Here is a 12,691-nt window from a genome sequence, read left to right on the forward strand (position 1 = left end):
AGTAGTGGGCAGTTACATCCACATAGAGCCTGCCTCCCCGAGTCCTTACAGCACTGGTTTAGAGGGAATGGTACTTGTGCCAGGCTGCCAGCTGGAGTCCTGATGGCAGGCAACTAGGAAGGATGCTGCTGCCCCCGCACAGAGAATGTTTATGCATACAGTAACCCCTTGTTCTGGCGGAATGCGCTTCCCACTTTGTCCCACTGTTAGTTTTCGGGGGAGACAAAGGCTTTGCTCATGGATGTCAGAAGTAAAGGGAATGCAGACTCCACATGGGCCAGTCAGAGCATTGTCCCAGCGGGGCTCTTTTCCCAAGAGCAAACTGTACATTTGTTTGAGATTCCTCACGGCTCATCAGCCATTCATTACCTGTGTGATTAGCCTGGGTTAAACCCAATGCAATTCCAATGCCCTTCAACACCCATTTTCTCCACTTCCAAGTGATCAACCCACCTCCCTCCCCAACCCCGATCAAGTCCCGAGTTCTGGATTGGGAATGGTGGCTTTATCACACGCTACAGGCAATTCCTGCTTGTTCCCATCCCTGGAGGCAAAATCACTGAATGGCGGAAATGTGCCTGCGCACATATTGTGTGTGCTCAGATGCCCTTCTTGGGTACGCTGCAAAGGAGCAGCAGGTAGACAGTACACTGGAAACGGGTCGTGCTTCTGCTGCTGGGAGCCACTGCTCCCAAGCAAGGCTTCCAGTCTCTCGCAATGAGGGGCTGGCACACTTGAAAGCAAACCTAGGGTTCTCCAAGCCCTGGCAAGCTGCTGCCAAGGGCCTCTGTGCCCTCAGGGAACCCAGGAGAGAGCTGTCAGATGCCTGCTTAACCTGGGCAGTGGGGCAGGCCTCACAGGTGCAGTGAAGGCACCTGGCTTGCTCAGCCCAGTAGCACTGCAGGAGCAACCTCGCAGGGTGAGAGCCTGCTTTCCCACTTTCCCCAGCACATAGTAGTATGCCAAGCACACAAAACTCCAAAAACCACAAACTCAATGACAATGAGTGGCTTCTGACTCTGAGTCTACAGGACAGGGTTTCCAAACTAATCATTTCTGGGAATAGAAAGCCTTTGTTTCTCTCCGGCAGAGCAGTTGGTGGTTTTGAAATGACCTTGTGAGCAGCCCAGTGCATAGCCAGTTCACAAGCAGGGTCCCTCCCTCGGCACAGCAGGTGCTTGGGACTCGATGTCTGTCAAGGAACTGCACATAGCACGAGTAGGGCCGAAGGTGCTGGGAGAATGAGCTCGAGGCCGGGCTCTCCCCCCATAGCTAGGGGCACCCCATCCTTCAGAAGATCCTTTTATTAAAACTGGGTGACATCAATAAGGGGACAGTACAAAAAAAATTTTGGTCCATGAAAAAAAACCATAATCATTCAGTTAATAAAAACAATGATCTTCAACAAGACACCACAGGGGTGCTGAGCTTCCTTCTTGTGGTTCCCACCAGGAGCTGGGCCAGGGCTCAGCTGCCGGACAACAGTTGTCCAGTGCCACTGTGGGGAGAGCCTCTGAGGGGCGACTGGGGAAAAAGTCCTGTCCCTGGTGGGGAGCAGGCAGGGGTAGGGGACATGAGGATGTGCTCGCAGGAGCCTGAGGAGGGGGTGGGAAGCAGGACTGTCAGTTCTGTGGGGTCAGAGCCCATGTGGGACAGACTCCCCCGTTGTGCCAGCTATCTCCCACCTGCTGTGTTGAGTCTGCGAGCCTGGGGGTTATGCTAACTTGGGGTGGGGGATGATACAACCTGGAAGAATCTGAGGCTCTCCTGCAAAGATGCAAAACCATCTCAGCTCCAAGAGGCCAAGATGCAAGATCCTGCTGCTACCTGAGGGGGTTGAAGCTTTGAGGGCGGGGCATCCCGACCTGGGGAACAGGGGAGGGGCAGGGAGTCACAAACCCAAGCTCTAGGTGCCTGCACTCCTCAATGCCCTAGAAGCTGCCTGGGGCATCAACTGAGCAGAAAAAGGATAGGAAGACGGGGTGGCCCAGGGCTTGTACCCGTTTGACTGTAGGCCTGTTTCTCCTGTAAGGAAAGGGGCTGGGGGAGGAGGGGAAGCAGGATGGAGTGAAGGCGTCAGTCCAAGCAAACAGTAGGAACAGCCTCTTCTGGCACCAGCTGTCCTCCAGGTGAGGTCCTTGGGGCTCTGCCCGGAAAGGCAAAATCTCCCCAGCCAGGTGAGGGCAAATAGGAGGGGTTCCTAATACAGGCTGCTATGAGCAATGTGCTGGGCTGGGGGTCAACTCCAATACTGCTGTGGAGCCCTCGGAGGGAGAGAGGAGCACTAAGGTGGCAGCCCTCCCAGGCAGGGACAGACCGGGCTCAACTCAGCCCAGGGCCTGGCTTCCTTTAGTGCTAGAGGGTGGCGCAGGCACCGGACAGTCTGCTCAGGGTGGAAGGACACTGGGTTCAGTTACCAGGAGTTTACGGAGTGCCCTCAGGCCCGAGCCGGGGAAAAGGACCCAGGTCTCTGAGGGCAGGGTCAGTGTAGCTGGTCCCCTTGAAGACCACTTGGCCTGGGGCCCGTCCATTCAGAGCCCTGAGTCCCACTACAGGTTCTCTCTAACGCTACCTAGAGGGCGGGCAGAGGCACATGGGAACTCGGCGGGCAAAGGGAATCTGGGGATTAGGAAAGGCTAGGGTGGGGGAAGAGGCCAACAGGTGTCTGGTAAGACACATGTGTGAGATCCTCTTCGTTCTGGTGGTGGTCTTGAACCAACAGCATCCCTTGGAAGGCCCCAGCCAAGGCCAAGGCGGGTGCAATGAGGCAGGCAGCACAAGGCCCGGTTTCAGAATAGGTGGCTGGGGTTCCTAGGTGTTGCGGATCCCCAGGGCTTGCTCTAGTTCCTGTCGCCTCTGTTGCACCTGGGGAGAGAACAGCATCGAGGGGCATTGATGAGACACCCAGCCCTTGGTACCTACCCTACTGGCCCCAGCCCTGATGGGGCGCAGACGCCCTGCCCTCACCATCCCAGGCACCTACCTTGGAGTAGAAGTAGCGGCACACGGCCTCCTGAGCCCAAGGCTGGAAGTAGAACTCAGCTCGGCGCTCCTCCTCTGGGTTACCCACCACGTCCGTCATGGTCTAAGGGGGGGTGGGGGTGGGGAGGAGGGACACACACACCACACTCGGTTCCTGCCTCCACACCCTGCCACGCTCAGGAGTCTGCTTGCTTGGCCTGTGATTGCAGTCACACTCACCGCAGGGGAGGACAAAGGGCACGGGTTATACCATGCTGCCCACTCACTCCCATAGCACCGTCCTGCCTGGCCTCAGATGCTCCCACCCCGGGACATACCTCAGCCTCACTCCTACATGTCCCGTATCACTGACCTCCTTCCCTTGTGTGGGGCCTGGTCTCCCCACAGGGCACATACTGCTTTGCAAGCTGGCCCACAGCAAGAACTGGTTGGACACTTGATGGGTCCACCTCCGTTTCCCTATGTGATTGCACGTGAGCCCGAAAATAGGATGCTGAAACCCTGCCCCCCTCACTTTCCCCGGGCTCTCTGGTTGCTACAGAAAGCCCTCCCTGCAGGCCTCTACCTTGAGGTCCCGGCACTGGGATTGGAGCCAGTCGTTAATGAAGCCCTGAGGGTCTCGGGCAAAGCTTAGCATGAACTCCCGCTGGGTCTTCAGCTGGTTGATGGTTTCTATGGTCTCATGGATCTGAAAGAGGGAGAGGGAAATCAGAGCATGCATATACACACACACACACACACACACACACACACACACACACGGGGTCTCCACACGCCTCGTCCAAGGTGAGCACCCAGGCCACCCTCAGCGTTTCCTGGGTGCACATGCCCCCTGTCCGTAGGAAAGCAGCTCCTGCTTCCATGGGTCTGTCCAGGGTGAGAGGGTAATTTTCTTTTTAGTCACAGACGGAGCAGAGCAATACAGTGGAAACTTAATTCACAGCACAGATGGTTCTGGAAAGTTTCTAGTAGAAAGAGGGGTCCAAACGGGCTGTATTGAATGTGGTGGCTCCCAGACCTGTGTCCTCAGCCCTTGGTTCTTGTTCTAAAGACTACCGACAATTCGGCCTACGTGCACGTCCGCACTCTCCCCGAGGCTGCTCTGTGCCAGAATCCTATTTCTACACGCCAGCCCACCCCACCACTTTTGTGACACCGCCAGGCCCTTCACACCAGATGGCTCCCCGCCAGCTCTTCGTCCTCTGCCCATCCTCTGGCTGAGTGAGTATTGCACAGCCAAACGAGAAAGCTGGGAGTCACCATGAAAGGAGCCCCTTCTCCCTCACCTCCTACCCCAGCCACACGGGCCGAGGGCCTTCAGTTCCAATTTGTTGCCTCTCAAAGGGTAGACAGATGGGGCTTCTACTCCAGTGAAGAGGTGCTGTCTCAGAATCCTGCAGGGACAGTTCTACCCTGTCCTACAGGGTCGCTGTGAGTCACGGAGCTGCCTACATGTTTCCACCTCTGGCGTAGGCCCTCAGCCTAGCTCGTAGGGATTGCTGTGCCAGCCTCCCAGCCAGGGCCCTGGCTTCCAGATTTGCCTCCGTCCACTCCATTCTCCACCCTCCTGCCCGTGGCCATTCAAAATGCAAAGGGTCTTTCAACAAGCTCCCGAGCCTCCAGCGTGAACTATTACCGGCAGTCCTCTTATCAAAGCCCCTGGATGACTGGGCTCCTGCTTCCCTATCGGGCTTCCTCTCCCCAAATGTCCCCTCCTGACACGCTGTGCGGTATCCAGCATGCTTCGCTACACAGCTCGGAATTTCTGGGATACCCTAGGAGCTTTCCTATCTCATTGACACAGACCATTCTCTTCCTCACACCCATCCCCCTTCTTTTCAAGCTCCCCCTGCCCCCTTTGTCCGTCAAGATGTAGCTGCCGTATCATCTCTCCAAGGGACATTTCCATTTGTGCCCCTTTGTGGTGCAGGCACCTTTGGGGCCATACCTAAGGATGTCACCAATCACGGTCACCACAGCGGCAGCTACCACCTGACTTCCATGTGGCAGGCACAGGGTCAGTGCTTCCCAAGCCTGTGACCTCATCAGATCCTCCTAGCGACCTCACAGAAGAGGGAGAGGAGCCCGGGCTCCGCTTCCCCATCACAGCAAGAACCAGAACTTAAGCGTGTCTGAGCGGTGCTTCCTGAGGACAAAGAGCCTGGCAGCTCCGAAGGGCTGGTGGCAGCGCGACCAGGGCTGAGCCCTTACCTTGTTGTCTAGAGTGGCGATCTCTTGCTGGCTGGCAGTGGACAGCAGGAAGGAATTCATTTGCGTTTTCAACGTATCATCCACTTCCACGTCAATGTCGTAGCAAGCTGTCTTTTTCTGATCATTGGGGTCAACACTGAGGGGAAACCAGAGGGGCCTAGTAAAAGGGTGTGTTCTTGCAGCCTCCCTCTACAGCATCTGAAATGCCCGTCCTGGGATGAAGACAGAAAGGGCTGCTCTGCCCACAAAAGGGCACGAGAGAACTTGTGTGCGTGACACTGTGGTGGCAGCCACGTGGCGAATTCTTGTGTCAAAAGTCATTCAACTATACTTTATACAGGTGCAACTTATGATAACTGAATGTTGACTGAAACACACACACGCACGCACGCACGTCCAACTTCTATGAAGAATCCAGGACAGACTAACTGTTAACTGGTTGGATGAGTGAAAGTCTCATGTTTGAAAAAGGGTCTTTCGTGACAAGCATGCATACAAGAAAGAAAGAGAGGACAAATCGACTAGCTGCAGCGGGAACAAGAGGCTGCTCTAAGACAAAGTCTCGCGTGGGTAGGCCCTGCTCTCCACAGAGAAGGCGGGCGGCCTCCTGTGTCGGCGAGGAGCTGGGGAATGCTGCGAGGGCCCCGAGGGCTGGAAGCGGCCCTGGTTTGCAGCACTGCCCAAGCCTGCAGTCCACACACTCCACTTTCACACAGTCCGAGTGGGTCCCTGATCACAGGGGCAGGAGGGGCCACTCGGGACTCTTCCACTACACAGACAACAGACACAAGCAACTTTGAGGCAGACAACTGTGGCATGGTGAAATAAGGAGGAAGTGATGACTTTTAAATTCTCGAGGAGGCTGTTGTGGGAAAATGGAACTTCTCTGTTTGACGCTTTGTGCTGGAATTGGGTGAAGGGTTACAGAGCAGAGCATCAGTTTTCTATTCTAGAATGTACCAGACCTTGAAAATGGCTTTCCATGAACTTTTTGGAAGGCCCCTCATGTGTTATCTTTGCTTTTAATACAATGTGTTTCAGTTTATACAGTTTAAGTAATGGCTATTTACCAACGTGCTCCTGGGAAACTGGTTCCCGAGAGTCCACCGCCCCCCCCCCCAACCCCCGCCTTGTGTGTACCTGATGACGTGATTAATGATGATGGGTTCCGGGGGCATCAGCAAAGCATGGAGCCGCTGGGGGATCTCTGAAAACTTCATACGCTGAGACTCAAAGATCTGTGGGAAAGAGCAGCAGCAGCAGCAACTAGGATCTGACACGGTGAGCCCCACCAATGCTCCGGGGCTTCCAGCAAGAGAAAGGGGCTGTACCTTACCTGCTGGAGGTACTTGTCACAGATGACAAACTCCCGCTCGTGAGGGTCCTGGAGCTTGTGTGTCTTAATATACTGCCACAGGGCCTGGATAATCACCGGACGGGTCTGCGTGTGGATGCCCAAGAGCCGAGCCAGGCGAGGGTCTAATTTAAACTGGGGAGGCTGCAGAGATAAAGTCAGAGAGCTACCCGGATCTGCGTTCAAGTGCACTTCACTTCGTTACGAGGTTGATCCAACCTATGCAATCAACATTAGTGGGGAACTCTCCCTGAAGCAAGAAACAGACTAGGAGAAATCCAGATATGACTAAGATCCCGGCCCTGTACTTAGGGAAGTTGGAAAGTCTGGTGGGAAATCATGCCCGACCAGACTTAAACCCTTCAAGGCCAAGACTGCTGTTGGGCTGTGGCCCATGTACCTGATAATCCAGCATCAGCAGGACAGTACAGCGCACATTTACGTCTCCCGGCCGCTTCACCTGGAAGCCATCAGTCTCCTGGGTGGTGGCGGTCCTGTGCCACTAGAGAGGAAGATATTAGGGGGTGCTCTACCAGAGAAAGAGCTCGGGGGGGGGGGGTGTGAGGGAAGAGCTTCTGTACATTAAGTTTTGATTACCGAGGCTACTGGAGGACAGCAATAGCATGAGACTTGGGTTGTTTGTTTTTAATTACAGATGGTTTTAAGCTGAATGTCTATGCTGGTGGAGGGGGACAGGTTCAAAAGGTTCAGGGGAAATTCTGATTTTTTTCATTCCATTTTTCAATTAACTTTTTGAAAAGCCCCCTCAGATGAGCCTTTTAAGTCTGAATGTTCAGGACCACATCCCAATAAGTCTGAATTCCCAGTGATGATGATATCCACAAAGTAGATACTACACATGCACAAAGCAGCATGACACAGGTATCACTGGCTCAGTATCTGCTCTGTTGAACAGAGCATGCCAGGCTTTTGACCTGGATTAGCTCCTTCAGCGGCTGCAACACCCACGGGGGAGTCGCCCGCTATGCAGCCTCTTTGACACGCAAGAAACCCAGTTCTCAGGAGAGGGCAATCGCTTGTCTAAGGTCACACAGCCAGGAAGCCATGGCACTGCCAGCTGCCTGCTGGTGTGCCTGCCACTACAGTCCACCCTCAGCCACTCTGCTCTACGACTTCAAAAGGAGTTCAATGTGGTCACATGTTGCCGTTAATTCTGCCCTTTACATTCAATGTTACGGCTTCCCTCGTCTCTCACTGGCTTGCAGGAAGGGGCTGTGGTGAGACTGGCAAAGAGGAGCAGCCAGCAAGCCCTTGGGAGTGTTGGACTGCCTCATTCTGGTTCTAATTCTTCCCCAACGACGTTTCCTTACCAGCAGGCTCGTCTACAATAGTTATGCCCTCACTGACACGCTCTTCAGAACATGATGCAATGTGGCACAGGGAGGGATTCCAGGAAATAATTTGCAATCTAGATGGCACAGGGACCGACAAGAAGTGGCTGTTCTAAAAGGTAACTTTGACAAGCACGAGAATCCTGTTCCTCTGCCTCTGTAACCACAGCAACCGCTCCCAGGAAAAAGAGGGATGTGGTAGGGTCAACCAGGTCTCATGATTATGAACAAGCTAGACGCAGAGGGATGTACAAGAGGCCTCCGTGATGATGTCCCTGGGAAAAGGGGAGCAGAAAAACGAGCTATCTGTGCAACCACAACAGTATCCTCTAAAAAGGGGGGCAAGGTAGAAGGCGGGGTCCAGCACCTGAACTGAAGGTCGCTCGTGCCCCCTGGAGGCCGATGTGCAAACTGCAGTGGGGGCTGGTTCCGAACACCTGGGATAACCCTGTTATTCCCACGTGTTATTACTATGTAATAACCCTGTTATCCCCCGCTCCCTCCACAGTCTCCTCTGGCTTCCCAGGCCGAGAAAGCAGAACTACTCACTTCTACCAGATGGTTGTCTGGCCCATATAGGTCTTTGTCCAGCTCAATCACCAAGGACTTAAAAAAGGACGAGAACTTCCTCTTTTGTTTGGTAGCATCATATTTGGACAAGGCGGACTAGACGAGAGAGAGAGGAGGTCAGGTTAGAAGAGACCAGAGGACACTCGCTACGACCAGGTTCCACAGAAAGGGAACCCAGGACGGCAATGGGAACAAGGTCCAGAGTTACTTTCTAAGGCTCTCTTAGGGGAGGGCATTAAGGCAGTCATGGTGGCAATGGAACTCCGGGGCAGCAGCCTGGCCCATGCATGCACGCAGGGACGGGGTCACTGACTTAGCCGCCTCTCCCCAAGGGAAATGGGGCCAAGTTAAGCCAAATCACTGCCTGTTAACAACCAAGCAAGTTTGAACAGAGAAAAGCCTGACATCACAGGCAAGAAGCGACCAGAACAAAAGGCTTTATGTGGACGAATAACAACATCAGCAGAGGGATGGGACCTATAAAGAGAAGGAGGTGGTTCTGATACGGAGCCCTGGTTTTCCCGCAAAAAACAACCCTGCCTCCAAGAAGTTAACTTATGAGCAGCTAAAAATACAGCGCTACAGACTATCAGGGAGTTAGGGGAAGGTGAGCTTCTCTAAGGAGCTGCTGGAGCGGGAAGTTTGGAGCCTGTCACTTGCCAGCTGCTGCTCCTCAGGAAGTGACCAAGAGCCTGTGGGAAAATGTACCTAAGGTAAGCAGTGAGGTGTCCCCATTGAGAGCTGGGAAGAGGGAGCCCGCTCAGGGGGACTCAGGGACTCTCAAGGTCTCAGAGAAAAATCATGGCTGCAAATGCCAAATGCAAACTCACTGGATTACATACTGAATTAGAATAACATACACAAGACAAATCTGCTGCTTCCAATGACTCTGATGGACAGCAGCACCAGGAAGAAGGTCAACCACAAACCAGATCCCGGGACAGTAAGGCTTTCGAGACGATGCCCCAGTGCGGGCCCAAGCATGGGAGCCGGACACAAAGAACCACTGTCTCCGGGGCAGGGAACAGAGTGTCTTGCTCCCTGTTGCTCCGGATAGGAGCAGGATGCCCCAGCCAGGCTTCCTGCTGAGCAGGCAACACTGCTCCTTCCCGACAGCTCCCCCCCAAACACCGACCACGGTGGGGTGGGCCTTCAACTCACATCTTCCAGGAGCCGTCCTTCTACCCGAAGCTCCCAGGAAGCCACCGTCCCTTCCCCATCCTCGGCATCTGACTTAGCCGGATTGAAAGTGTTAGAAATGAAAATTCGCAGCTTCCGCTTTTGCTGAGGAAGGCAGAAACAGGATTGATAGGGGGAGCTTCAGTGGTTTGATACTGAAGACTAGGGTCTCCCCAAACCCCGAAATGACTCCTAAATAACAGGCTGGCTTGCTGTCTACCCAGACCTTGGGGTGGGTGAATGGAGCGTCCCTCACAAAGGGAAGACCAGGCCACTGGCCTGAGTGTGAGGGCGCACACTGGGATGCCAGATGGACAGCGTCATGCAGGGTAACAGGTCCCAAAGGCAGCAGAAGAGTTACAGCAAAAAACGGGGCCGGGTGCTTTCTGGTGGCAGAGCCATCAAAAGCTCCTCCCTCTTGCTGTTCTGTTCCTAGGCTCCTAATGTTAATTCTCAGTTTGTAGGCGGAAGGGAGAGATGTAATTTAAATGCCACGGAGAGCAGTGCTGTGCCTTTAATTTCTCATCCTCAGCCTGCTGAAGGTTCCCGACTCCTCTCTCCTGGCTCTCTGCCTAGATCTCCCGCGTTACCTTGATGGGCCGTTTCAAGGCCTCCTGGATATCTAGCCGTTTCCTCATGATAGTCTGGTCCAGCTTCCTTTCAAAAGCCAGGAGATCCATATAGGCCTGAGACTCTGGTACCAGTTCCCGAATCTTAGGGGGAGAGAGAGAGGCCGTTGGGACCCAGATCTGACCATCTCTGTCCTTATCCTCCCAATGCCCTCAACAAAGTCTACAGCATGGACTCACCCTTTGAGGTAGAATTTTGTCAGCCATCTTCTTTTTCTTTGCACTGTTTGGAATGAATACTGTTATTAGGTTGGGGTGGCACTAGTCAGAACAAGAAAACAGGCCGTCAGCACCTCCATGTACGTAAAGTGGTAGGGCGGCAAAGCTTCTCTCAAATCAGAGATCTGCCTTCCTCCCTGCAGCAGCACAGGCCCTTCTCAGGCGGGTCCCCCCAGGCCTGACTGCTAACATACCACCACCACTATCACCACTTCTTGGTGGGTGGTCCACCCACCTGTGTCCTCAGACTTCTTCCCTCCCTCCCCACCTCCACGCCCCCAGCATCCTCTTACTTGTGGTTTCGATTCTGGACTGCCTGCTGCTGGACCTGCTGGATCTGCTGAGGCGCAGGTCTCTTGCGGGACTGGTCCAGCCCTGACTGGGCCAGGCCAGGTCGGACTGAAGGGTTCCCCCCATAGCCTGGGGGGCCCATGGAAGGTCCCTGAGGTGTCATTCGACTGCCTGGCAGCATACCTGGTCTCTACAGAAGGGAGAAGACCCAGAGATGTCATGGTCTTGGCCAAGGCAAAGGGCAGGCAGGGGCTACCTGAGGGCTTTGAATGAAACAGGACTGGGGGCCTGAGCTGGAGCAAAAGGATAGAGCCCAGTGATAAGAGCTCCCGGCAACTGGGGGTTCCCCCACCCCAACTGTGCATCCACAGGAGAGTAAGGCCCTTTGAGAAACAGCTCGACTATACTAAAATTCTCCCCAGCCGATCTGGATGGAACACATTCACAGCCCTCCTCTCGGCCCACTTTTCGGAACTACTATTTCAGTAGGCACTGACCCCAATTGGCCAGTTGCAGCTCAGACGTCCTCTGGACACGGGGTCTCTTCCAGCCCTATTGCACCCCAGACTTCACATGTCGCCCCCTGGGCCCCCTACATCCACCCTGCTCCCCGACTCTCACTTCGCGGGGAGACAAGGTTCCCCTCCCCCCTACGCCCAGCAGGTGGGGATGCGAACTGCTCCCCCTCCTCTCCGCCTCCTGCCTCTCCCACCCCCACCCGCGCCTGCCTCTCCCCCGGGAGTCCCTCCTACTTCTCCCTGCACCCGAGTCCCTCCCCGGGCCCCGCTCGGCCCCGCCTCCGCCCGCGCGCCCCTCCTCCTGCCCCCGCTCACCGGATAGGCCGCGCCGGGCATTGGGGAGCGGTACAGCCCTTGACCCGGCGCCGGGCCCATCCGCACTGGGGGCCCCGGAGTCCCGCCCGGGCCGAGGGCGGCCGCCGCGCCCGCCCCTCCTGAGGCTCCGGCGCCGCCGCTCGGCGCCACTGACTGGAAGCCTGCCCGGGCCGCCATCTTCCCCCGAGCCGCGGCTGCAGCTGCACAAAGAACCGGAACCGGAACTCCCCCGCCCCCTGCGCGCCCACCGAGCGCCCGCCTGTCCTCCCGGCCGGCCGGCCGGCACGGGAGGCTCAGGGCAGCGAGACTGCGGGCTAGAGTGGGGGGTGGGGGGGAACTAGCGGAAAGGGCTGTGCAGACCACTCCCTCCCGCCTTCAGGTCCGGGAGGGCGGACCATAGAGACGAGCGCCGGGCTAGAGAGGCCCGGAGAGCGGGCGCCCCCAAGCCCACGGGAGGAAGCGCAGGCCCTGGGAAAGGAGGACCACAGCCCCCACCCTAGTCCTCTGTAAGAGGGTGGTGGCGTCAGTGCTTCATTGTGGCACAGCACCTTTAACTTCCCAAAGAGCTTTGCTGGCTCTAGGTTTCATTCCCTGACTGCCATCAATCCAGGCGCTGGAGAGGGAGAGGAACGCACGGTGGTTATTACATTTTACCCATGAGAACACTGAGTGCCCAGAAGTCAACCAGCAAGTTTTCGGCAAATTCCTTCCTGGAATCCAGATGTCTTGCCTCTTAGTCGGGAGGAAGGATCTTATAACACCGTACACTAGAAGTTCGGCCCAAGTCTGTCCCTGACCTTTTAACCTTACTGCTTCCAGGTTTTGTGTTCCAGTTCCTCTTGACTCGTAATCCGCCTTTCTCCCCAAAGTATCCTTTGTGGGTGGGGCTTCCCTTTGAGGTCTTTTCTACTTCTGACCCCTCCCTCCTTGCCCAGTAGTTCAACCCCACCCCTTTGTCTGGAGGATAGGAACCCCCTACTCAGACCCTAATTATCCCTCCCTCTGATTGGGCCCAAGTCAAGCACAGCACTAGGCACTGGGTGAGAGGACCCAACTGCTTTCAGTCACATA

General features: G+C 55.4%; 1 protein-coding gene across 5 annotated transcripts; it reads right to left on the reverse strand.

Moving 5' to 3' along the window:
- Positions 1-1,128: 1,128 nt before the first annotated feature.
- On the reverse strand, positions 1,129-12,492 carry SMARCD1 (SWI/SNF related BAF chromatin remodeling complex subunit D1). 5 transcript variants are annotated; one of them, XM_075551707.1, is made up of 13 exons: positions 11,621-11,973; positions 10,790-10,977; positions 10,458-10,500; positions 10,239-10,361; positions 9,631-9,753; positions 8,449-8,565; positions 6,948-7,049; positions 6,530-6,691; positions 6,334-6,431; positions 5,194-5,329; positions 3,548-3,670; positions 2,984-3,085; positions 1,133-2,865 (listed from the first exon to the last, which is right to left on the reverse strand). In XM_075551707.1, exons 1-13 carry the CDS (start codon positions 11,795-11,797, stop codon positions 2,812-2,814), a joined length of 1,548 nt encoding a protein of 515 aa, XP_075407822.1. In that variant the 5' UTR covers positions 11,798-11,973; the 3' UTR covers positions 1,133-2,811. The 5 variants fall into 5 exon arrangements, with proteins under 5 accessions (XP_075407824.1, XP_075407823.1, XP_075407822.1 ...); XM_075551711.1 differs by lacking the exon at positions 11,621-11,973 and adding an exon at positions 12,418-12,492 and having other exon boundaries at positions 1,134-2,865; XM_075551710.1 differs by lacking the exon at positions 11,621-11,973 and adding an exon at positions 11,285-11,355 and having other exon boundaries at positions 1,134-2,865.
- Positions 12,493-12,691: the final 199 nt, after the last annotated feature.

This window comes from Tenrec ecaudatus, chromosome 6, assembly GCF_050624435.1.
Source record: "Tenrec ecaudatus isolate mTenEca1 chromosome 6, mTenEca1.hap1, whole genome shotgun sequence".
NCBI classification, from domain to species: Eukaryota; Metazoa; Chordata; class Mammalia; order Afrosoricida; family Tenrecidae; genus Tenrec; species Tenrec ecaudatus.

Bases quoted from the DNA above. Each gene is read 5' to 3' on its own strand.
- SMARCD1 (XM_075551707.1), bottom strand. From the start codon at position 11,797: ATGGCGGCCCGGGCAGGCTTCCAGTCAGTGGCGCCGAGCGGCGGCGCC. The intron at 10,978-11,620 runs GTGAGCGGGGGC...TCCCTTCTGTAG, and splicing joins TGCCCGGCGCGGCCTATCCG to AGACCAGGTATGCTGCCAGG. The intron at 6,432-6,529 runs GTAAGGTACAGC...TCTTTCCCACAG, and splicing joins GTGACAAGTACCTCCAGCAG to ATCTTTGAGTCTCAGCGTAT.